At 39.7% G+C, this 25,964-nt stretch overlaps 2 protein-coding genes across 2 annotated transcripts in view; both read right to left on the reverse strand.

Annotated features, from left to right (window-relative positions):
• Window positions 1–848: 848 nt before the first annotated feature.
• Window positions 849–10,144, reverse strand: LOC119660971 (electron transfer flavoprotein regulatory factor 1). The gene is made up of 2 exons (XM_038070041.1): window positions 10,008–10,144; window positions 849–1,217 (listed from the first exon to the last, which is right to left on the reverse strand). The coding sequence occupies exons 1-2, from the start codon at window positions 10,044–10,046 to the stop codon at window positions 1,008–1,010; spliced, it is 249 nt and encodes an 82-aa protein (XP_037925969.1). The 5' UTR covers window positions 10,047–10,144; the 3' UTR covers window positions 849–1,007.
• Window positions 10,145–14,045: 3,901 nt separating this feature from the next.
• The window catches only part of LOC119661379 (carbohydrate sulfotransferase 11), a 53,970-nt gene continuing 42,051 nt past the window's right edge, over window positions 14,046–25,964 (reverse strand). Inside the window, exons 2-4 of the mRNA XM_038070698.1 lie at window positions 19,607–19,713; window positions 14,783–15,150; window positions 14,046–14,492 (exon numbers count right to left, since the gene is read on the reverse strand). Coding sequence (XP_037926626.1) covers window positions 14,263–14,492; window positions 14,783–15,150; window positions 19,607–19,713 — 705 coding nt within the window. The 3' untranslated portion in view covers window positions 14,046–14,262. The remainder of the gene's footprint in view (window positions 14,493–14,782; window positions 15,151–19,606; window positions 19,714–25,964) is intronic.

Below are 25,964 nucleotides of genomic sequence, written 5' to 3' on the forward strand. Positions count from 1 at the left end.
GAAAAAAAATTTGTGCCTCATTTCACCCAAGAAAAAGTTCTAGTTTATTGTAGTCACACCAAGCATTTGATGGTTCAATTTTAAATCCAATATGGATGCACAGGTCTCTCGGAGACGAAATTCAAGGAAAGTATATTTGTTGAGTTAAATGGCAGAAGACTTCGAGCGAATCAAGAATTTTTCCAGCACCATGACAGATCTCGATAGACAGGAATGGTTCGCATTTAAGGATGTTGAGGGAACATTTTTGGATAAAAATAAAGATCTCATTTTATTCAAAAATAAATCATTAAAATAATAAACATGACTTCACATATTTTTATGTGCAGGACTTATATCTCTTTCGATTATTATCATTGAGAAACAGACCTACCCAATTTGTAAAAAAAAAACCTGCCGTACTACTGTAAACCGGAATTCATCTTCGGATTCAGTGCACCAAAAACCATATAAAACCATCAGTTAAAATTACCAAAATAGCTTCTCAACATTTTTTTTTGCAAACCTGTGGAATTATACCAAATTTTCTGGCATCTAAAAAATGCCAAGCGGATGCATGCGTATGGATCAAATGGTAGTACTGATATACTATACCCAACAGAGATTGACGTTAAAATTCTGACTTCTGTTTCGAGATCCCTGCAAGCTCTTCGAATCAATGCATGAATAGTACGCAGATATTGCACCTTTATGCCGAATTTCGACAAGTATGGAATAACATGAATGACCTTATGGTAGATATTTTACTGCGAATATTAGAAATTTTGTCTAAAATTATATATCATATATCATAAGCAATGAATAATTCCTATGCAGGTGGCTAGTGCTGTGTACAAGAAATACTACTATTTTTCACTATATCAAAAATATATTATATTTACAATGTACAATTGTTTAACATTTCTCATTTTCATTAAAAGTTCATTTTCATAGCATTCACATTTTAACAAGCAAAAATCTGAATATAAAAATTATCTTTTCTGAAAATTCCTCGAACTTAAAGTCGGTCATTTGTCATCATAGTAACGCTTTTTCATTGCACGATACTTTCTAAGTGAATATAGAGCTTCAATTTCTTTGGCCACATATCTTCCATGTGCTAGGAGTGCTTTAATTTTCTTCTCATCGGTTTCCTTGCTGTTTTTCATGAAAGTGTCGTGAATGTGTTTCCTGAGGTTATCAGGACGTTCTGGATATTCGCGGCTGAGGTATATAAGCTGAAATAATAAATTGCAAGAAATAATTATTATTTTTATGTTAGCTAAGTGGTTAAAAGTAACTGGTATTGCTATGGTGTTTGATTTTTAAGCTTTTGTTTAAAACAAAACCTTATTAAGGTGGGTTTGACGGTCTGTCTGACCATCCGTCTGCCTGTTTGTCACAGCTATTTCTTCAGAAACGGTTATTCTGATTGATAATAAATTCGGTGGAAAGGTGGGAAAAGGCGGGAGAGAAAGACTCGGCAAAAGGAAATTTCAGCCGCAAAGGAGAAGGGACTACAGGCTTCCCTGCCAGAACCTTCTCCTCCGCCTCTACCAGGAATAGCGAAAGAAAGGGAAGCCGGTGATGTGCACGCAGCTAGTCTAATTCCGGTATGTGAAAAGAAACCCATGCAGCCCGAACACCGTGAACCTGGGAGGATTCCCGACCGAAGACAACGGAAGGCACTGCGAAAGAAGGCGAAGTTTCTTGTGAATGAGGACATGGGCGTTGCTACACTACCAAGTGTGGTGATGCCCAGAGAAATCGGACGCAAGTAAGCTCACTTTCGGCGGAAGGTGAGGACAAGCTAATATCCACGGTGAGATCCACACTGAACACAGCAAATTTTTCAGTTAGCGGCGGTTTTCACATTAGATTTCACTTATGTCTACAAACATAAATGTTAGTCAATTTAACATGCAGCACGGCAAAGTCTCTTCCTATCTACTGCAATGCAAAAACGGAATCCTAAGAAAACGGATTGGACAAAGTTCAGTTAACTCCTTGGCGAGAAAGTGGAGCTCCCTAGGCGATAAAAGACTCCTTTGAAGAAGATCAATTGGAAACTCTGATTCGCGCAGTTTTAAAGTGCTTTGAAGAGGCCAACGTGGTAAAACGAGCATTGCAAAGACTCGGGAAATCAACCAGACGACTTCTAAATCGTGCTTGCAAAAGCAATAAAGATGAACGCTGGTTAAACTTCCGGAACTCACAGCGTGAATATAAAAGGCTCGTAAAATATTCGAAACGAGACTGTTTTGAAGCATACTGTGAGGAACTAGAAGGTAAGGATGTGCAGAGTCCTTAATAAGGATGAGTCAGCCAATTTGGACTCTCTTAGAAAACCGGATGAACTCCAGAGTTGACTCTATACAGACTCCCTTGGAAGTACACCTCCCGGGAGAACAGACCTCAGAAGGGGGAGGAAGAGAATTGGCGGTTTCTGCAAACCTTTCAACACGAGGATGTTGCAAAGGAAATTGGGACACTGCGAAAGCGGTTGTTACCAATGAAAACACGAGAGCTGCTATGTTATGAACACTTCAAAGCACCTGGCATGGATGGCATCTACCCAGCCATGCTAAAGGAGGGTATAGAGAACTTAAAGCAACTTCTAAGAAATATTTTTCGAGGATGTCTTACTCTGGGCTACGTGCCTTCTTCTTGGCAGAAGGTGAAGGTAGTCTTCATACCTAAGCCGGGAGAATATAACTATTCATATCCAAAGAACTTCACGCAAATAAGCTTAGCATCATTTTCGCTGAAATGTCTAGAGACTGGTTCGGCATCACATTCGCGAGAAGGCGCTAAGGTCGCATCCATTGAATGAAAACCAACATGCTTAGCAACGTAGAAAGTCCTGCCAGTCTGCTCTTCACTCTTTTGTTTCAAAGACAGAGGACGCAATTCTGAAAAGCAAGTACGCGATGGGGATGTTCGTCGACATTGAAGGGGCGTTTGACTGTGCGCCCTTCCAAAAGCTTTGTGATGCCGCCAGAGAGCATGGTGTGGATGAAACTTTAATTAAGCGGATACGCTATGCTAACGCAGAGGGTACTGTGTGCTGAACTGGGTATTAATTGTTACCTAACACCGGAAGCGACGAAAAACTGCCCTCAAAGAGGTGTGATATCGCCACTTCTGAAGAGTATGCTATTCAAGCTTATGCGGATGCCTAGTGTGGTGGATTAAGGTGAAACAAATAATTTTCGCTGCAAGCTAGCCACACTGCAAGGGGCTGTGTGTCTTCGTATCACTAGCCATCCGGCGCAACTCTGAATGCATTACTTAGTTCGCAGCCCTTCGATTTGTTTATTCAGAGCACTGCAATGAAAGCAGCTCAAAGACTAATTCGATTAGACCTATGGGGAAACAATGGACATGGGGGCACAGATCATTGGAAACAATATTAGGAGGACTGAATACAGTTTTCGCAATGCCTTCTGATTCTCGGATTCCCATACATCTGTTTGGTAGAAGATATGAAGTTATCTTGAAACGAAGAGAAAACTGGGACGAAATAGAAGAATGCGTGCCAGGATATACTGACGTCTTCTACACCGATGGCTCAAGAACAGAACAGGGTTCTGGAGCAGGAATCTACCTCTCGAATAAAAGTAAGCAATGGGCTTGTCCCTTGGGGCAATATACAGCGGTCTTTCAGACTGAAGTGAATACGATAGTCAGGCTGCATTAAGGGCGTTGAGCAGTCCTTTGATCACTTCAAAAATCATTCAGGAATACAGAAATGGATTGAACTCTGCTTTTAGATTCAATACGGTGAAACTACTCTAGGTACCCGGTCATTGTGGTGTAGAGGGAAATGAAATCTCAGATGTTTTAGCAAAAGAGGATTAAATTTCCCCCATGCCCGGACCGGAATATCATCATCATCAACGGCGCAACAACCGGTATCCGGTCCTGGCCTGCCTTAATAAGGAACTCCAGACATCCCGGTTTTGCGACGAGGTCCATCAATTCGATATCCCTAAAAGCTGTCTGGCGTCCTGACCTACGGCATCGCTCCATCTTAGGCAGGGTCTGCCTCGTCCTCTTTTTCTACCATAGATATTGTCCTTATAGACTTTCCGGGTGGGATCATCCTCATCTATACGGATTAAGTGACACGCCCACCGTAACCTATTGAGCCGGATTTTATCCACAATCGGACGGTCATGGTAGCGGTCATAGATTTCGTCATTGTGTAGGCAACGGAATCGTCCATCCTCATGTAGGGGGCCAAAAATTCTTAGGAGGATTTTTCTCTCGAACGCGGCCAAGAGTTCGCAATTTTTCTTGCTAAGAACCCAAGTCTCCGAGGAATACATAAGGACTGGCAAGATCATAGTCTTGTACAGTAAGAGCTTTGACTCTATGGTGAGACGTTTCGAGCGGAACAGTCTTTGTAAGCTGAAATAGGTTCTGTTGGCTGACAACAACCGTGCACGGATTTCATTATCGTAGCTGTTATCGGTTGTGATTTTCGACCCTAGATAGGAGAAATTATCAACAGTCTCAAAGTTGTAGTCTCCTATCTTTATTCTTCTCCTTTGACCAGTGCGATTTGATGATGTTGGTTGGTTGGTTTTTGATGCTGACGTTGCCACCATATATTTTGTCTTGCCTTCATTGATTGGGTGAAGGCAGTTTGTACGTCTCGGGTCATTCTTCCCATGATGTCGATATCGTCAGCATAGGCCAGTAGTTGGGTGGACTTGAAGAGGATCGTAGCTCTTGCATTTAAATTGAGTCTGAACAAAGTAGATTTACTCAATTCATAACCTTTAAATAACGCCAATTCTTTGCGCATCATGTTTAGTTGTGTTAAAAGAGCAGAAAGTTGTAAAGGTTCTGGTCAAATCGTGGGAGGAGAGACGAAATTTAATACAAAACTGTTCCCATACATCTAAAATTGCTCCTTACTAAGATTCAGGCTTTCAAAAAAACGAAACGACCACATTTTAGAACAAATAGTCACAATCGTAAAAACAAATCTAACTAGAATGTCTAGAGTATGCTATTCAAAGGCATAGCGCAGCGAAACGAGATATATCTGCAAAACCTGTTATATACCGTTACAGGTGATTTTCAGACAGATTATCAGACCAAACAAACATTTGAACAAAGAAATCTCCAAAGTTTAATTTCAGTCAGGATAAATAAAATTTATAGGAGTTTATTTCAAATATTTCACTTTACTTGAATATGTAAGTAACAAAATAATAGCCGGTGGCATAACATAGATTCTGTCAACAATGTGAGCTACTTTTTTGAAATGGAAAGGAACCAACTTTCGCTGTTCAATGGTATCGAATTTATGGAAAATGTGGTCAAAAATCGAGACGAACGGACGTAATTTCAAAGATCAATGTTTCGCTGATGCAAATAAATTTAAAATATTTTTAATTAACACGGATGGGGTAGGCTTGTACCTTTTCCTTCAGCGAAGATGTAATACATCAGATTGCTTTCAGGGGTTAAACTGATGTTTATAAATAGTTGAAAATTCAGAATTTAACGGAAAATAAAAACAATATACATAGTAGTTGTTTTTTTTAATTGGGTACGAAATACATAATCTTCTCAGAAATATCTATCCTTCTCCTCCTTAGAACTCGCCACTTTTTTGTAAGCATTTGGTAGCTCATGTGTAGAATACATCTAAAACCCCTAATCCAACTATGCAGGGTTGGTAAACAGGAACGAGATTGCTTCTCAGCATATATAACATCTAATGGTATTCATGTCAGGCAAAACGTTAACAACACTATTATCTAACAAGATGAACAGCTTTTCGAAGTTCCTCGTTGTTTGGCCGCTTTGTAACTTAATTTCGCTTGTCTAGAATTGAAAAATTTTCCCCATCATCATCTTTTGCTCAAGGTTTACATTTTTTTGGAATATAAATTTATTATTTATTGATAGCCGGCAGTATATTATAGACAATGGACGCGGATTATTCCACACTAAAAATAGTTATCTAGCTTAAGTACTGAGGAAGAAAGTAAGTAGCTTTCGAAATACGTATTTACTAACTATTAAAATATATTGTAGTAGGAGCAAGCTACCTAGTTTTATTTTTATTCCACACTACTTTTGCTTGTTCTGTTTTCCACCAAATTCTGTAGCACCATAGCTTTAAGAAACAAATATTCATCGTCCTTGATGCGTTATTAGTAGATGCAAATTGATTGTGCCTTGTACTGTCAAGTCGTCCGCTTCATCTAAACTTGCACGTCCCAATGTACGCTACGCTGTGAGCAAGCAGAAATTTCATCAGCAAAATTGCAATGTGGTAACAAAGCATTTTTCTCCAAATTTAATGAATATAGTCTGCGAGAGCAGTCTTTATGCAGGTACTTGGTGAGGATTTAAAGATGGCTGCTGATCACTGGCTGAAGATTTTACAGCCACATCTGCAGCAAAGCGCCTTCACCCGCATTTTCAGTTAGAGAAACTGAATGAAGTTTGAAGTCTTCCGCCAAGTACACCTGGCCCAGTTTACATTGCATTGCTTGTAGGTTCCATTGGCAACTCAACATATTGTAGGAGCCGAAAAGCGTAGATGAAATTTGCTGCAATTTTTAACGGCTTCGTCAGATGTCTTCTCGTTACAGTATCTCAGATGTCAGATGTCTTCTCGTTATAGTACCTCTGCCCAGAAAATAGTATAACCACAAAAGTCGCATTCAAACGCAAATTAAATTTTATACATGAAGCAACTGAAATACGCAAAAATTACAAAAGGATATTTGGAAATTTTTTTGGAAGCTTCTTCAAAGTTACAACTTTGATAACGGTAATTATTCTAACTTTACAGGCCAGCAGAACAATTTATTTCAAAAATACTACTTGAAAGTACATATCCTGCCGAGTATATTCTATATTCAGAGGCGGTTGCTGTTCAAAATATGAGGCGTTTCACACGAAAGAAAAAGTACAACCGATTTAGCGATTATTAAAAAATAGTTCCTTCATTTTGCCATTAAAACAATGGTACATTCGGATTTAACAATTGTCCCCTTATTAATACCAAATAGTAAAAAACTTCTCTTTCTCCAAATGAATGGTTGGAATAAGATATAAGACGAATCTATGCAACATATGCAATTCCCTATATCATTCTAGCTAACGTAGGAATATATTTAATATTGTTATTCCTTCTGTTAATATATTTATATCTGCATATTTACACTTAGATTATATTAATATAATAAAAATATTTCTTCTTCTTCTTTCTTTATGAAAAACTACAAACAGAGAAGGATGATGGCGAGTCTCCCGCGCCTAAAACGGGACAAAATGTACCAACTGGTCCTCTAGGTTGGCGGTTGGGTAGGGCTGACAACCCTACACGGAAAACCGAAATTACGAAGCCACAACAGGAGCCTCGGACTGGACGGATAATACAACGGCGAACCCGACAACGACAATGGATTAACGATTTGCACATTTTCTCATGGAGCGTACGCTCCCTGTACACACCGAGTGCTGCTCACCAGCTAGCCGATACGCTGTCCCAATATAAGGCTGAAGTAACAGCGTTGCAAGAGATGCGATGGACAGGGACCGGTTTCCTGGAGAAGAGCCGCATCATATACACCATATATTATAGCGGAGTAGGTTTCTTAGTCAGCCAAAAAATTAAACCTGCTTTTATCGGCTTTGAAAATATAAGCGAAAGACTATGCACTCGGCGTTTGCGAGACAAGTTTAGAGATGTAAGCCTCATAAAAGTTCACGCCCCTACAGAGGGGACTGCGAGTCGGAGAAGGATACCTTCTACGAGGCAGTTGAGCGGAACCTCGAAGCCTATCCCAAGTATGATATCACAATCAAAATTCAGGCGATACGTTGGCTCCCATAGCTTACATTGGAATACCAATAATAGTGGACTGCGGATTACCGCACGAAATTGGTGTTGGAAGTACCTGGTTTGCGCGGAAAGCGGTCTACAAACATACGTGGGCCTCTCCAGACGAGACGACTTTCAACCAAATTGACCACGTGCTGATTGAGCGCCGCCACCTCTCAGCATTAATGAATGTCAGAACCTATAGGGGGGCCAATATAGACTCGGACCACTATCTCGTTGGCATGGCGCTCCGAGCTCGAATTACGACACCACCTACAATCCCCTCTGACAATCAGGTGAGAGTGAATACCGAAGCCATTCACAACACAGCCCTCTACAACACTTATAAAAGGGAAATGGATGCCGCAAAAAGCGTCAACAAGCGATCTTCACAACCACCTGAAGAACGCAAAAAGAGTTGGAACGGCTGGTTTGACGACGAATGTAAGCTACCAACGGAACGGAAGAATGCTGCATACCGAGTAATGTTGCATTCTCAAAGAACGCGGGCACGCGAAAAGATTTATCACGAACTTCGTCGAGTGGAGCAGCGACTTCACCGACGGAAAAAGGAAGCCTGGTAGAACCAACAAGTCTGTGAACTAGAAAAGTACAGAGAGCAACGACACCAGGCGTGCAAGTTTTACCAACAAGTCAGCATGATGAAGCCTTATACACCTCGATGTTCATCCTGCCGAGACAAAGAGGGAAATCTGATTTCCGACAAAATGGTTCATATTGGAGTACTTTTATGAACTGCTCAACAACCAAAATATCGGCGAGTTGGAGGTCCCGCCAACTGAAACAGTCCGTGCAATTCATCGGCTTAAAAACCATAAGTCGCCAGGGGCCGGTGGAATTACAGCCGAATTGGTTAAATATGGATGCGACCAATTACACCAAACGGTTCATCAACTGATGCTCAAAGTATGAGACAGCGAATCAATGCCTGACGACTGGCAACGAGGCATTATCTGTCCCATACATAAAAAGGGGGGATATCATGCAGTGCAGCAATTATAGAGATACCATCTATAAAATATTCTCGTCTATATTGCTAAGCCGCCCACAACATCATTGACTCCAAGCAAATCAGCAACAGATCAGATTCTCTCTCTGCGAAAAGCGATGGAAAAACTGTTGGAATATGGATAACAGCTATAACGATAAAATCCGAGCACGGTTGTTGGCTGCCAACAGAGCCTATTTCAGGTTACAAAAATCGTTTCGCTCGAAACGTGTCACCATAGGGTCAAAGCTCTTACAGTACAAGACAATGATTTTGCCAGTCCTTATGTATTCCTCGGGGACTTGGGTTCTTAGGAAAAAAACTGGCCGCGTTCGAGAGAAAAATCCTCCGAAGAATTTTTGGCCCCCTACATGATTCCATAGCCTACATAACGACGAGATGTATGCGCGATACCACGACCGTCTGGTTGTGGATAAAATGCGGCTCAACAGTTTGCGGTGGGCTGGACACTTAATCCGTATGGATGAGGATGATCCAGCCCGGAAAGTCTATAAGAACAATTTCTATGTTAGAGAAAGAAAACGAGGCAGACCCTGCCTGAGATAGAGCGATGGCGTAGGACAGAACGCCAGACAGTTTTTAGAGGTGTCGAATTGGTAGAACTCGGCGCAAAACTGGGGTGTCTGCAGTTCCTTATTAAGGCAGGCCTAGACCGGATACCGGTTGTTGCGCCGTTGATGATGATGTATATAAATATTTATATTTCATTTTGTTCATAAGTTGAAATAAGTTGTGCTGGTTGAAATATTCTGTGAACCTCTATATTAATGTCTATATAAATGATGAGGACGAATGACCCCCAGCACCGTCTCTGTTTTGACTTTATTTTTAGAAACAAGAGCAAATTAAAGTAGTTCCAAAAACTAACAATGCTGCTAATTTGGCCGAAATACACCCAACTCGTTAAGACCAAGTAATAGAACTTACTAGAGTACAACTTCTAAAATCAAGCGATAGGGTAGCAAAGAAAGAAGGAAAGTCACCTAATTCCAATAGTTATTTTGCATTGCGCTAAGGATAAACTAAGCTAATTTCTTGTTTGTACGACAGAGAATAACTGCCCAAATCGGAAATAAGCCGAAAATAATCGACCAGTTTACAATATTCATCGAAAGGATTGCCCGATCAAAGTGCACTTACATGTTTATATAACTGGATAACTTTTGATCTTAGCGACATAACGGCAATTGTTCTTACTACATAACAATAAACAAACAACACTCAAATAAATCAACAGAGTCACTGTCAAATTATATAAATGTCAATCCATATTTTCATGCAGTGTTTCGAGACTCGAAGGTGTTGGTGTTGGATTAGCTAATATTCCAACCGGAAGTTGGTGTGACAGTGGCTTGATACGCTGGATAGGAATTTAAAAGCCTGGAGATTGCACCCAGATCAAGCATTCAATAGAACTAAATGGCGAAACCGATCACGACGAACCGACCGCACTTGTGAGCGGGACAAAGGCTGAAGAAAAAGATGACACATATAAGGAACTTTGATATATTCGTTCGTTAAGGCCTTTGTTTAGAAACAAAAACTCAAGAACCCATTTATTTTTTTACAATATTATATTCTCAACTCAAAAGTTCCACTGTAGAGGGAATGCAGTCATTTGATGATGAAATTTCATATTACTTTTGGCTGACTACACGGTGGAAATGTAAATATTAAAATGAAAGTCGCCATGTTCACACAGCCATAGCCATGTCATTTCTACTTGGTTTTGGCGAATTTTAATTCCTTGGAGATTTTTCTTGACGCAGCATATAGCACTTGCCAAGCCTTATATCGTTTTAATCGTAGTAATTAACTTCTCCAGAAGTGAAAAGCTACTAACGGTTTCGTCCAGTGCAAGACCTCACCTCTGCCCTAAGAACAGCATGACCGAAAGTGATTGGCAGATATTGTTCGCTTCCTTATATAGCACATTTTCACAAAGGTGACATGGATATAAATAATATTCAGTGGGAAAACCGCCTAGTTTGGGCCTAAGATAGCTAAAGTGGAACATATTTTGTTTCAGAATTGAGGGCTCATGTTTAAGTACCATCCTTCTTGCGTTCAAGTAACTGTTAAACACCCTCCTTCAGTGATAGTTTGGCTAGTGGTAGTAAAAAAAATATTGGACCCTTGCACTTTGTGGATGGCAGCAAGAAACAGCAGGAATATTTAAAAGTCTTAAACGTTAGTCTTGTGCCATTTAAACAATTATTGGAAGCAAATGAAGTTTCCACGCTCTTTATGCAAGGCCGTGCACCCTGCCATGTTGCGAAATCTGTCAAGAGGCTTTGGTCCAGTTGAAGCATCACCGTTCTTCCTTTGTAACAAAATTCCCCTGAAGTCAACCCAATTTAAGATGGTTGGAATGTTTTAAAACAAAAGGTTTATGAAAGGCGTACGAACCCTACGAAGGAAGTTTTAACTCAAAATATTCGCGAAGTACACCTTGGACAATCCACTTATCTCTTAATGCATTGAATCCTGTGTTCACAGTATACCACGAAGAATTGAAAGCATAATTTGAAAAAAAGTGGATAGACAAAATATTAATAAGTTTTACATAAAAATAAAAACTTTAAAATCCACCATTTTAATAAATTCATTACCTTTTTCTCCTTTTTGAAGCATAATTTATTTCAAAGTTCAAAGGCAATATATCTTAGTATTCATAATTCGATGCCACTACACGGTGGGACTCCCTAAATGGTAGAAAAAAAATCCAGAATGGAGGGAGGTCTAAACACTCATGTGGTCAACTCACGACTAGGGTACAAACCAGTCTGTTCTTTGTTGTCTATTTTGGAGCGTTCAGCTCCTCATCCTGTGTACAAGGAAGAAGAAAATACCAAAAAGGCAATTATGGCTAAAGGACCCAAATACTCGACTTGTATGTGTTATGAACATCCATGTAAAGTTCCATGCATGTTGTTTTCTCTAAATAAGATTCGAGAAAGAAGTGTTTGGGGATGTTTTGTGGCTTCAGTGCTCCTTTTATATAGCGAATTAGCCTGGATACTTTTTAATATTCAGCACAATCGTGTTGTGCGACTTCTAAAGAATCCAACCTTTTGCCTAATGTTGGCAATTTGAAGACTAGTTACAGTCCTTTAGTTTCTTTCCTGTCGTTTTGGCTATCACGGGAGCTGCCAGCAGCAGTCTATTACATGTATGTGTCGTCTCTTATTTTTAAAGCAAATAATATCAACAGAATATGTTTAACGAGCAGTACAGTTCTATGGATATTTCAAACAAAGTACGTTCCACACATTCGTGGTACCACTGCCTCTCCTAAAAGCCCACGCATTGAAACCACTGTTAAGATTTGCAATCTACACCGTTTTGCATCAAAAACCAGAGAGCTCACCATCTGCTCATATTCGGCAAGTGTAGTACTAGGTGTAGCCTAGCAGCTGCACATGTAGATTCCTACCACCGTCGTTCTAATGAATTCCTCTTTCGAGTATTCCACTACTGCTTGAAAGGTCTGTTCGCCGCCAACACAATATCCGTTTGACCCAAATGTCATCACTGCGATTTAGATATGGATCTTTAATGTCATCTTCGCGAATAATCTGTAAGAGTACGTTCTACCCATTCCAAGGATCAATTTTCCTCAAACAAGTGACAAGTGGTACTATTCACCATTGAAATTTGTACCATCATAAACGGAACACCCCGTATAGATGTGGGTGGGTGATATGGTTGAAATGGGTCGCATTTACTAATAGTTTTAAAATGCGAGTCAACACAGCAGAACACAAATAGAAAACATGCAGATCAATAGCATGATATTACACGAAAAGCCGAAAGATTAGGGTTTTTAGTCTTAACACGATAACGAGTGCATCGAGTTACTGCCACAAAAGTCGCTCGTGAGTTGGATGTGTCGGAATCAATAATGTGTAGAATTTTAAAAAATAAAGAATAAATTGCGGGCATATATACTGCTGCCGCAAAGTTAATTCGGAGTCGTATTTGTATTTCTAAAAGCAAGTGGCAGGTTCTTCGCTCCGAAGTAGCTAAGAATTAACTGACATTCCTTTAGGCGGTAAGTCAGGGAGAAACTTTAAATTAAATCCTCGTTTGGCGTACCAGTCGAAAAAGAGGACATCAAACAAAAAGGTTTGACTGACACAGAACGTGTTCAATGATTGGTATCTGAAATATTTCATTCCTGCTGTAAAAATATTCTGCGATTAGAATGACTTTGACCATCAGGCTCTCTCTACTACACTACCTTAGATCAAACGCTACTTTAAAAACATATGATTTGCGGCGCACAGTCGATTAGTTAAACAGCGTCTGCGAAATGTCCATTTGGAATTCCTCAATTTAGAAAAGTTCATAGCCATCGTCAGAGGGGAATCTGATAATAACATATCGAAGACGTTCAAAAATATCGCCGCGAGGGTTGTTTATTCCAAAATATAGTAGCGACACATCAACATCAAATTTTGAGCTTTACCGCAGCAATATACTGCTTGAGATATAATATGCGGTTATCAGTGGTTAAACCACTACAGCATTAACCGGAAATAATACCAAGCAAGAATATATTATCTTGTTGCCTGTAACAATTGGCTGGTTCTGTGTTGGTCGACTATAAAAGACAATGAACGTCTTGCGATAATGGAGACGAAGATGCTGCATTGGACTAGTGGCGTCACACGTTTAGATCACATCCGAAATGAGGATATCCGCAATCGTTATGGGGTTGCATCGATCGTGGAAAAGTTACGAGAGAGGCATCTTCGATGGTATGGTCACGCAATTCGTGCTAACGAGAATTCACTTGCCAAGATTGTTCTGAACATCGAAGTCGATGGTAAACGACCAAAAGGCAGGCCTAAACAACGGTGGCTTGATATGCTGGATGGGGATTTGAAAGCCTCGAAATTGCACCCAGATCAGGCATTTGATAGAGCCAAATGGCGAAACCGATCACGACGAGCCGACCCCGCTTGTGAACGGGATAAAGGCTGAAGAAAAAGAAGAAAAAAAAAAGTTGCCTGTTACAATTCTCCTGGGAGGATACGGAGGAAACCCTGATAATATTTTTAATGAACAACCAAAATATGGAGTTTTAGCTTTACTCAACCCAACCTTACCTTAAATCCACATTCAGAAATAAAATCTTTGAAATGCGTTCGATTCATTCCAAAGTTAATCAAATATATAAAATTCAATGAATTTTGCATTTCTATAAAAATGTCTTACATACAAATCAAACAAATATACAAAACTTGAACTCAACTTTCTTACATCACTAGGCCCTATACTAGCTAATGCACGATATTTACAATTTACAGGATAACTATTGTATGTATATTCAGGTATCACAATTGCATCATTATCTACAATCTGCGAACTCTTAATCTATTTTGTTTAATCAACCAAATTCAAAACCTAAAACATTTTCTAAACCGTAGTCAAACAACCGAAAATCGTCTTCATAGATTTCATATAATTTTCTTATTGCTCCGACGGGAATAGGTTCAAAATATTTCCGCAATTGACTGCTTGTCCCGGATGGCTTATGTCCAGTGGGGAAGGATACGTTTGTTGCGTTTGCTAGATAGAGAGCTAGAGCCGAATCATCCAGAAGAGTTTCATATTTACCTGAAATAGTGAAAAGTTTTCTTTCAAATGTTACTACGTAACGAAGTATTCATACATGTTAATGGTATATATAAAAATGTTTACTCTTTTTAACTTGTTTCACCACGCAATTTGCTGCTAGGATTTTAGTTACCAATCAAACCACTTTCAATCACTTTTTATAGCCCCAACAAGTAGGGGAATCATTCAAGTTTGACTGCTAACCACATTATTAATTAACGTCTAACGTCAAGTGTAGATAACACACGATGTACGCGACTTGTGCATTATCACTTGAGTGTAATACTCACCTACAACATTATATTTAATAATACACGGATGACATAGATTTGCAGCAGGTTCCCAGTGTTCGTTGAACGACTGATTTGCTTGGTAGCCCATGCTCAGATTGGGCGTCAGAAGATACTTAATGAACTCTTCGAAGGAAACATCGTGACCCAACTCCAATGATTCATTCGATGGATTTTCACGGAATGACTTGACTATGGTTTTTCCGATTCGAGTTTGAAAGTATCTCGCGCTGCTGGAATTTCCTTCTAATTTATTGCGATACGCTGATAGCAGGCGTTCGAAAGGATGTCGTGTTATTATGAGACGTGTATAGTCAGATATCACAGTTCGACGTTCATCGGGTTGAAGAGAGCTGAGTTTTTGAAATCTGAAAGTAGTATAGAAAATATTGATTTTATTTGTCTAAAGCACATATGAGGAAGACTATATCTTGAGAAGTATATAAATTAGCAAATTTATACAGAAAATTTATTAATTAAATTTTATACCTTTTTTTCTTGTAAATGGTTATAAAGAATTTCCTTGGTAGATACTCTACCACACTTCGACAAGCTCTCAAATTTACCCTTCATGACTTCATGTCAACCCTACTTACGGAATACCTTGTTCATAGGATTGATAGAGCCTTGAGTTCGCATCTATTTGAAGTCAAATCTGCACTAATCGGGGAGAAAGGGTACTGTATAAAATGCACTCGAATTTTATCAAATTTTGCCTAATCAACCAAGGCTCGAACGTTAACAATTTTTAATGAATATAAACTGCAAGGCATAGCGAACAACCAGCATCCAACTGTCACGGTCAGGCTGAAGCCATTCAATTGTTCTAAATTCTAGTTTTTTTGAGAAGTATTATTACCGATTTTATTCTGATATGAAGTAGACTACCCTATTTTACCATTCGGCAGCAGGTTTGACTTGTCTGAATCGGATTCGTCATTTTTCTCACCCATAACTTTGGCCAAAGTGACGTCGTTCAGTCTCAACCCGTAGTTTAGTGTGAGAAGCCATCTCTGCGACGGGCGGCCTTTGGATTGTTGTACGTCGTCATGAATGTTTCGGCTAATTTAGAGTTAATGAGTTGCAGTTGGTGCGGGTGACATCACTGTACCGTCGAAGTCGCTTATCTCGCAACATCTCGACGAGCCGTACACAGCCATACAGACCACAGATATCTTCATTTCGGAAGTTGATGCGTCGATCGCTAAGCACGTCAGTTGCGAAGTGGCATTTCATCCAGGTTGTAATATCATGACACAGTTAATCACTGTCGGAACACTAATCTAATGTACTTAAATCGCTCAGATCTGGTCAAGTCGCTTTCACTGATAAGGGGCGCTTTTCAAGGACTCTATTTTCGCCAGATTTAGTCAGAAACCATGTTGCATGAGGCGATCATTGCAAATTTCATCGAGCGTCTAAAGTCAGGTTGTTATGAGAGAATGGAAAAACAACAGTGTCTAGGATACTTGGATATTAGCGGGAACATGATAGCGTCAATGGCGAGATTAAAGAGGATTCAAAATCAAAACGAAACATAATAATTTTATTCAAAAATGGTATGTATTGTTTTTTAAATAATATATGTACCAATGGCCATCACGGTTTTTCTTGCACTGGTTGGTCTGGATATACCATTTTTCAATGACCGGGTGATATGGCGCCAATCATCATTATCATCAGCGAAGGCTCAATAACCGGTATTCGGTCTAGGCCTGCCTTAATAAGAAACTCCAGAAATCCCAGTTTTGCGCCAAGGTCCAACATTTCCATATCCCTAAAAGTTGTCTGGCGTACTGGCCTAAGCCATCCTTCCATCTCAGGCAAGATCTGCATCTTTTCTTCCTACCATAGATATTGCCCTTATAGAATTTTCGGGCAGGATCATCCTCATCCATATGGATTAAGTGACCCGCCCACCGTAACCTGTTGAGCCGGATTTTATCGACAACCAGACGGTCGTGGTATAGCTCATGGATTTCGTCGTTATGTAGCAGTCGCCCATCCTCATGTAGGGGATCAAAAATTCTTATAGATGGTACTCTCCCTTTTTATGTATGGGAGAGATATTGGCTGGTTGCCAGTCGTCAGACTGTCCCACACCTTGAGCATAAGTTGATGAACCGCTTGGTGTAATTGGTCGCCTCCAAATTTAACCAATTCGGCTGTAATTCCATTGGCTCCTCGGGACTTATAGTTTATAAGCCGGTGGATTGCACGGACTGTTTCTCCTATACTTGGTGGTGACAGTATTTGTCCGTCGTTTTCAATTGGCGGGACCTCCAACTTGCCGAAGTTCTGATTGTTCAGCAGTTCTTCAAAGTACACAACCCATGGCTCCAATATGCCCATTCACTCGGAAATCAGATTTCCCTCTTTGTCTCGGCAGGATGAGTATGAAGGTGTGTAAGGCTTCATCCTGCTGATTTGTTGGTAAAACTTCCGCGCCTGGTACAGTTGCTCTCTGTACTTTTCGAGTTCAAAGACCTGTTGGTCCTCCCAGGCTTCCTTTTTTCGTCTGTGAAGCGGGCTGTGTTGTGGATGGCTTCAATGGTAAATCTCACCTGATTGTTAGAGGTGATTCTGGGTTGTGTTGTTATTCGAGCTCGGAGCACCATACCAACGAGATAGTGATCCGAGTCTATATTGGCCCCCCTATATGTTCTGACCTTCATCAAGACTGAGAGGTGACGGCGTTCAATCAGCATGCGGTCAATTTGGTCGGATAAATGTTGGCTTCAAGTTCAACAAGAATCAGCGGGTTTATGCCCATAAACGTAAACCTGCGATTTACCTAGCCCCGTGGAAAATAGTCCAATCCAATCTTGGCGGCCAGCTGCGAAAGATACTTCTCAAAATTAATGTTACCAAGCGTGTTATAATTGCAGTATGACAAGTTGCGTCATCTAGTTGAAAGTAAATATTGTCCGCGGTTTCGAGAAAAAAATCGATCAACCTCGGACGATAGCGCTCTCCATTTTCAGTTACAGTTCATCCTTCTTCATTTTTGAACAAGTATAGTCCAATGATGAATACCATTCCATAAGCCGCACCAACACAGTGAGTTTCACTGAATGTAATGGAGATTCATGAACCACTTGAGGGTTTGACTGATACCAATAATGACAATGCTGCTTATTAACAAAGCTGTTACACTAAAAATGTGCGTCATCAACAAAAATGATTTCCTTATTAAAATTTTGATCAGTTTCCATTACTCCTAGAGATCAATCTTTGAACTCACGTCGTAAACAATAGTTTTTTGGCTTGAGTTCTTGTGCCAACACCATCTTACTATATATGAATGCAATGCACAATCTAGGCGCAAAATTCGCCAGCTAGTCATCGTATAAAGGCCCAACTCTTGTGAACGGCCCGGAATCGACACATTACCGTTGGATGCTCCATTCATATAGCTGTAATATTCTCGGATCTAAGCATGCTACGATGTTGTTTTGGCCGCTTAGTTTCATGTGGAGTAAGCTCACTTCCAAACTTATCTATTATACCTTGTATGGCGAGCTCAGAAGCAACGGAATGATGACCATATTTTGGCTGTAATTCTCTTTAAGTAGCAACGACACTTTTCAAATTTTGGTAGAATATTTGGATGATTTCCAAACTTTATGGCAAGGAAAAGTTATTCATAGTTGACCTTACTGAACGCAACTGGCACCAAATGTAAAAATCCACCCATGAAAAACTGTCAAAATCTTATTATCTCTAGTATTCTAAAACTTTGACTAGTAACCCTTTATTATTGTTGATGTGTAAAGTATTCAGCGCTCCTGATGAAAAAACCAGCGAAGAGAACTAGTAGACTTCTGCTTTTCGTAGATCACATGAAAGGAACAACTTCGGACTCGTTCGCATGATGTACTATTTTTTTTCAACTTTATGCTTCCCCTCTAACAACAAGTTTTTGAATAGCTGAGTGATTAGAGCATAAGGCTGTCGTACGGAAGGTCACGGTTCAAATCTCACTGGTGGCAGTGGAATTTGTATCGTGATTTGACGTCGGATACCAGTCGACTCAGCTGTGAATGAGTACATCAGTCAAATCAAAGTAATAATCTCGAGCGAGCGCAATGCTGACCACATTGTCTCCTACAGGGTACTGTAATCCTGTAGTGTACCGTTACGGTCTTGAATGAAGAGATCTAACACATTTTAAATCCCTGATCCAATTGGATTGTTGCAACTAAAAGTGGACTGATAGCCTTATGCAGTAAAGTCTCCAACAGATTCTGAATAAAAGAGAGTTTTTGACGACCGATGCTAATGAAAAAAACACTACAACTGCCAGTGACAACGGTCTGCCGTGAACTAAGTGATTCAGGTATCTTGGATTAATGCTATCAGCCAATGATAAACAAGTTAAAAAAATAGCACACATAGTAAAGAAATTTGGCTGAAGTGGCGTTTCACAACTGGTGTTTTTGTGAATCTTTCCCCGGTTGCCGTCTATGATTCTGAATGCTCGTCGACTGCTCAAGACAATGAACGTCATATCAATGCGCCTTTTCCGAAGTGCTCCCGCCAGTTCCTCGGTTTTTCCAGTTAGGGTCCCAATATTTAGCGTGCAGACACGTATTTATTTTGCTCGGACTAGATTTTCTTCTTTATATTTTACAGTGCACCAAGTCAGATAGAAAATTAGCAACTGAGCCGGCCAAAAATAGGGCAATTTAGAACTATATAATTTGAATTTATTTTTCTCAAAGTATTGCGATTAACATAACAGTTAGTCAAAAATCATAATTTAAAAGGGAAATGTATTATTCCCTAGAAAACCAATAAAAGTGAATTTTGTTTTATACTTACATTCCTACCGAATGTGCCAGAGATGCTGGAATTTCAAGGGGATCAGTACCATTTTTCCAAGCGCCAGTCATTATCATAAGTACACGTTTCCAATTTGTGCATGCAACCTGGAAATTCAGGAAAAGAGAAATGAATAAATAAATCGTGTGTCTTACAAGCAACGAGCCGATATCAGTTGCTTATCAACTAGTATTAAGTTAATCAATTAGTTTGTTCATGATTCCATAACGAACTCCTAAATCAAGATACTCCAATCAGTAAATACAAGTAGATTGCTAGAAAGCTAAGTTTTCTTCCACGCTATCAGTTCAGTCTTGAACTTTATATTGCGTTTAATTAATCATGTTTGTCATAAAACTTGAGGTTATCAATAATATTTCAAGAACTTTTTTAGACTCTTAATATTGGGTACAAATAGGAACAAATGTCGTAATTATAGGCTAATATCGTAATCAAATCTAAATTGCAATTATCAATACGATTCGCAGATCATCAGAATTATTCAAATCATTTACTTTCAACGAAACGGCAAACGATATTAGGTTGGAAGCAAAAATATTCTAATCCCAGTCGATGAATCATTTGGGGCTGAGACTAGAACTTGCAGATTTTTAATAGAAAATTAATGCCATTTGAATATCAAAGTTCTAATCACAACAATCTTGTAGTTTTCTTTTTAAATAACTGATATTTAATCGATTGACGGGCAACACAAATTAAAAGAAATCGTCTATCCATCTATTGACTTTTCACTCTTTGAAGATTGCGACATGGGTTATTTATGCGCTGCTACAGTTTCTGTATCTGATTGAAAAGTTTTCAATCTGCATACTACGGTGCTTACAGATTCCCACCATAAGTAAATTTCTGCAGAATACATCGTTTCGATTTAATTTGCTGAATCAATAGATTTATCAGAACAACTTTTCTTTATACGAGTATTGCACTAAATTCAATTGCCAATAACTGACATGCAGAAATACAGTACTCCGGGCGAACATCTTATTAAAATTACGAATAAATAATTGGAATATTTCCGGGCTATCTGAACACAGTATGAGTCTGAATCCATTGAACTAAATTCGATCGTCGATGAATGTATACTGTCGAAAATTCAATAAACATCTATTAAGGCCAATAAATGTACCCGTCTGTAAAATGATGATCCATGGCAAATTGTCGATTGACACAAAAGCGTGAACATAAATATTTCTAAATTAAATTATTGCTTGTTCGCTAAATGCCCAGCCGAACAAAATCTGTAGAATGCAGTTCAGTTGGCTAAATTGTAACATTTGATTGTACAACCGAAAAATATTTTATTGATAACCTTTTAATTTTGACCCGTCATTAAAACTTAGAGTACCCTGTTTACGCAAATATATTCGGCAGTAAACCAAAATAAATACATTCTAAAAGAATGTCAATTACATCATATACTTAATACGTGAATTTATTCCATCTATATTTATGTTTACTTATATTATCGACGTGTTAATGAGCTATCTAGAGGGTACCTCCAAGCATATAAATGACTTTTTTAGCTTAACTAACGAGCCAAGCCGGTTTTTTTACGAACCGAATAAAAGTTGCTAATGCTGAGACCAATCCATGGTAATTTATTCATTTCAGCGAAAATATCTTAAAGTTAAATGTTTTATTAATTTATTGCATTTGCTGACTCGTCTCATTTGCTATAGAGCAGGTGACTTTATAGAAATCTGATTTGCTCAACCTGCCCGACATTTTATGTCAAGGATACGTTCTGAACTGTAGGAAACCGTCACCTAAAAACAGTTCATAGTAGTAGTCGGCATTGGTTCTAGATACCATGAAAATCTTTTATAGTATGAAGAAAAATGACAGTGGATTTTCCGCAGCTCAAACCTCAACGGGCCATCGCAAGGAAAACAAGAGAATATGGCATGGTGACCATATATTTTCTTATTGTTTTTATATTTTTACAGTGAATAAAGATTAACTAGACAGGAGCCAACTCCTTGGAAATTAGATGAGGAACCTAAAATAATTAACTTCTAAAAATTAGTCAATAAAAAGTACTAAAGGATGATAAGGCTGAAAATCCCCTCCTGCTTAACCTACATCTCTCACTTTGTGAAACGTTAAGAAATACCCTAAACATCCCTCCTTAATGAGGGAAACCACATGAAGAGATTTTCAGAATAGAATTTTCTTTGATTGCATAAATCGTGAGCTTAGCTATCCCAGAACACGCTGCAAAGATTTAACAGCGAATTTTGTGTTCCTTTAGATTTTATGAGCGTAGAACCGAGCGATTATCAGGTATAGAATCAGGCCCGAACACCCAAGAGAGAGTCGCCTTACCTCCATAAGTAATCTTGTACCGCTATATAAGAGCAGAAAGAGAGAAGCACCAGAAAAGAGAAAACCAACAGCAGCTACAACAGCAACCGGAGCAACCAATCAAAATGGACGACTTCGCGAGATGTGCCTCTGCTTTCGCCCGTAATTGTGGAAGGCATCAACAATGAAGCGGCAATATCGGACAACAAGAACGAGGGCCAGTTTAACGAAGACGAAAGCCGAAAAAAGTTAAGGTTAGTGCCAAAATTTCTGATTTCTGAAAGCACTCCGTAAGTTGATCTCACCCCAACCCCCGCCCAGAAACCCAAAATATCGGTAGTTACCGGTTATTCCCTGAACGTCCCTCAATTGTTAGGGTCCCTTATGTCAAAAGAGACAAAAGCAGCCTTGAAAAATACCAGGGTAGATAAGACCCTCATCATTGTTGATCACAGCAAGATCTTCGCTCTTATCACAGAGCACGCCTTCTGCACCAACACCAGCACCCCTAAATTTCGGAGAACGCAGTCCCTCATCATTCGAGGACTATATCGAAAAACCGATTCTGTGGAAATCCTTGCGGAGCTCAAAGCAGAGCATCCGGAATTAAAGATTCAGTCAGTGGCCAACTTCCTGACCAAACAGAATAAAGCTCTCTATAAGGAAAATCCCATGCTCCCAATTAAGTCTCAATCGAGACTATTCATCGTGAACTTCGAGCCCTCTCAAGAGCTCAACGATGCCTTCAAGGTGAAGTACATACTTCACCAGAAGGTTATCCCCGAAAAGATCAGCCCGTTTGAACAAATACAGTGTTTCAACTGCCAGAATTTTGGGTACGTAGCTCAAAATTGCACAACCATCCATCAGATGCACGAAAAACATCCACACCCCACAACGGAGGTGCTGCAACTGCGGCGAAGTCGGACATCCCGTCTGCTACCGCAGTTGCCCGGCATACAAAGATACGCTGGCCCGGAAAGAGGCTGCCAAAGCCCGCAAAACTGACGAGGCACAGCAGACCAAACAGGCAGTAATACAACTGTCTCAAAGTTTGGCCGAACCAGGCGTCTCTTACGCCCAAGCGACGAAAAACTCTGTGCTCCGAGTGGCTCCTCCACCTCAACAATACCGTCTCTCCCAAACCAGCCAAGAACCCTTCCAACAACCCTACTGATTCGAACAAATTTCTGAGTCTATCAAAACTCAAGTCAGCAGAGCCAGCCGGAATTACGAATTTCATCTTAAAAAGCCTTCCGGTAACCTCCACTAAATTCCAACTCGTAGTTTTTAATAACTGCATTAATAATGGCTACATCCCATCCACCTGGAGAATAGCCAAAATTATAGCCATTCGAAGGAGATATACCTCTTGCAAACCTGGGTACCTCAGACAAGTTTCACTTTTATCTAACTTACGGAAACTATTTGAGGCAGCATGGACAGTCAGGCTAGTCCAGCACTGCAATCTCAATATCATAATTCCAGATCATCAGTTTGGATTCCTTGCGAAACACGGAAGACAGTACGCCCTGAGTTACCTCCACGATACTGTAGCTAGCAGACTTAATGTCAGCAATAAACCTACAGTAGCACATGCTCTGGACTTAGAAAAGGCCTTTGACTCCGTGTGGATAAACGGACTAATCTATAAAATCGCTTCGTGTGCAAAGTAAATGGATAATGCTACCATCTATTCAAACTACTTCAAGCTAATCATCCTCCGCATATTGTACAGTGTCTGCAGCAGTTCTGAAAAAGGCACATACTCTAAGGATTCAGGCAATTAAGTCACGCAAGATCTTCGGGAGAACACAGGAGAAATGGCACATAAACAGCAGAGGCAAATGAATGGGACAATTCATCCCCTATGTTAAAAAATAGGTCGGAAAATATTTAGACGAGGTAAACTTCTAACTAACGCAATTCTTATTCAGACATGGTAGTTTTCTCAAACATCCTTATCACATGGGCAAAGCAGAACATGCTAGTACCGACGCTGCACAGGAAATCATAAATAAACTCGATAAGGGCGGGATCAATAAAGTACCAGATGGCGTACTTTTTCCAACTGCGAAATATGGCGAAACAAAAGAACGACACTCAAGTGGAGAAGTAGCGTTTGTACCGTTAGTAACATTGCTGAAAAGATGAGCCAAGCCGAAGAACACTGAAACGTTATGTCAAACTGTTCTTCGGAAAAACTATGTACCGATGAAGCATCATGAAGAGATTTGAAGAAAATATTGAAACTGCAGATTTGAACCGATTCCTAAAAACGTTGGCGGCAGGCATAGGAATATAGGCGCAGTAGATTCCAGATAGAAAGTTTGGTTGGAACAGGAGTCCTGACTTACACGTAAAAAAAAAACAATAACAGCAATACACCAACCTTCTACCTTTCATGTTCAAGAAATCATGCTCCTGCATCCCTTTTATCTCCAAATTTATTGGCTGGAGAATTGGGAAATTTCTATCGAAGGATCTTTCTCATAGTTATCCGGCCATTCAGAGATCCCAGGAGGACAGACTGGAGGAAGTTTGGCCGTGATACTTACAGCTAAGCTTCCCAAAATTTCTATTAGTAGTTTTCGCATCTGGAGACGCGAACGGTTACTTTCCGGGAGTTCGCGAAAGGTTTTAGACCAGTCGGTCTCATCTCCTTTATATCGAAAACCATAGAAAATGTCCCAAACATCCATCTAAGGACTATTAGGAAAAAAGTGCTTTTTTCCAACTCTACAGAGTTAGTTAGATGAAATGTACGTTATACCATAAGCAATATACCTTAGCTGCTTTCTGTGACATAGAAGGAGTATTCGACAGAGTTAATACTAGTCATTCAATACCCTCTAGTCATTAATCGCATCAAATAGTACCATTCTTGAGAGGTAATCACTTAATTGGTGAATGGGCTCACCTCGTAGATGAAATCATAAATAAACTCGACAAGGGCGGGATCAATAGAGTACCAGATGACGTAGTGAAATTGATATCAGGGATGCTACCACCCGTCATAATCGTCGTTAGGGAGTGCTCTGGAAAAGGTAGATCTGTGGACTCCAAGATGCGGATTCATGATTAGCATACCATTAAAAGGAAGTGGACAGATTTTCGGCTGCGGCGATCTAACGGATAACATTGTTGACAAATAAGTTGTCGGTCAACTCCTAAGCGAAATATAGTTGACTGAGAGTCAAGCCACCATTAAAGCTATAAAGTCGACAATAACATCCGCTAGGCTAATGAGTCAGTGGAGGACGAACTGAACACCCTAGAAGACTAACTCAGTCTCTTTCTTTGGGTCCCTGGGCACTAGAATATAGAAGAGAGTGAGTTGACGAACTGGCGGGAAGAGAGCAACTGAACATTCCGCTATTGGAAGTGAGCAGTAAAATCTACTCGTATTACTATACTTTTCACTTGTTGACTCCAAATGGCGTTTGCCCACTGCATATATAATAAATCACTGATTACTTAATTGATCATCTTTCACAAGGCTTAAGTTTGAAATTTGGAACCACATTTGCACAAATTTACTAGTCATAATGTTTTTGTTCGAGAGATTTATCCTAGCGCTGGTGGGTGATTTTGCTCAGGTTGTGCGGTGAATATATACAATCCTTAGCGGTACTACGCTTTCTCTTTAGATGGCCATGTCTGCGATAAGAAATGAAAAGAGGATCTGATATTGAAAAATGAGACACTTTAAAAAATCGAAGATATATTACTTTATTTCCACGATTTTTTTATCTCAATATACTGTGTTTGTAATGCTTTCTGATTTTCAGATCTCATTTGTTTGATAGGAAATATAAAATTCGCTTAAAGCGTAGAGAAAACTGGATCAGACTGGAAAAAAGCCAGGCAGGGTGTACTTCAGTCTTCTACACCGATAGCTCCAAAGTAACGGTCTACTTCTCAGAAGCGAGGGGTGGATTTTTTCTTTTAGACAATATATGGTCTTTCAGGTTGAAGTATATGTTACCTAAAGGAGCAAAAACCTGGGTGATTCACAGCCGATTGAAGGACA

The sequence above is a fragment of the Hermetia illucens genome, chromosome 1 (assembly GCF_905115235.1).
Source record: "Hermetia illucens chromosome 1, iHerIll2.2.curated.20191125, whole genome shotgun sequence".
Lineage (NCBI taxonomy): Eukaryota > Metazoa > Arthropoda > Insecta > Diptera > Stratiomyidae > Hermetia > Hermetia illucens.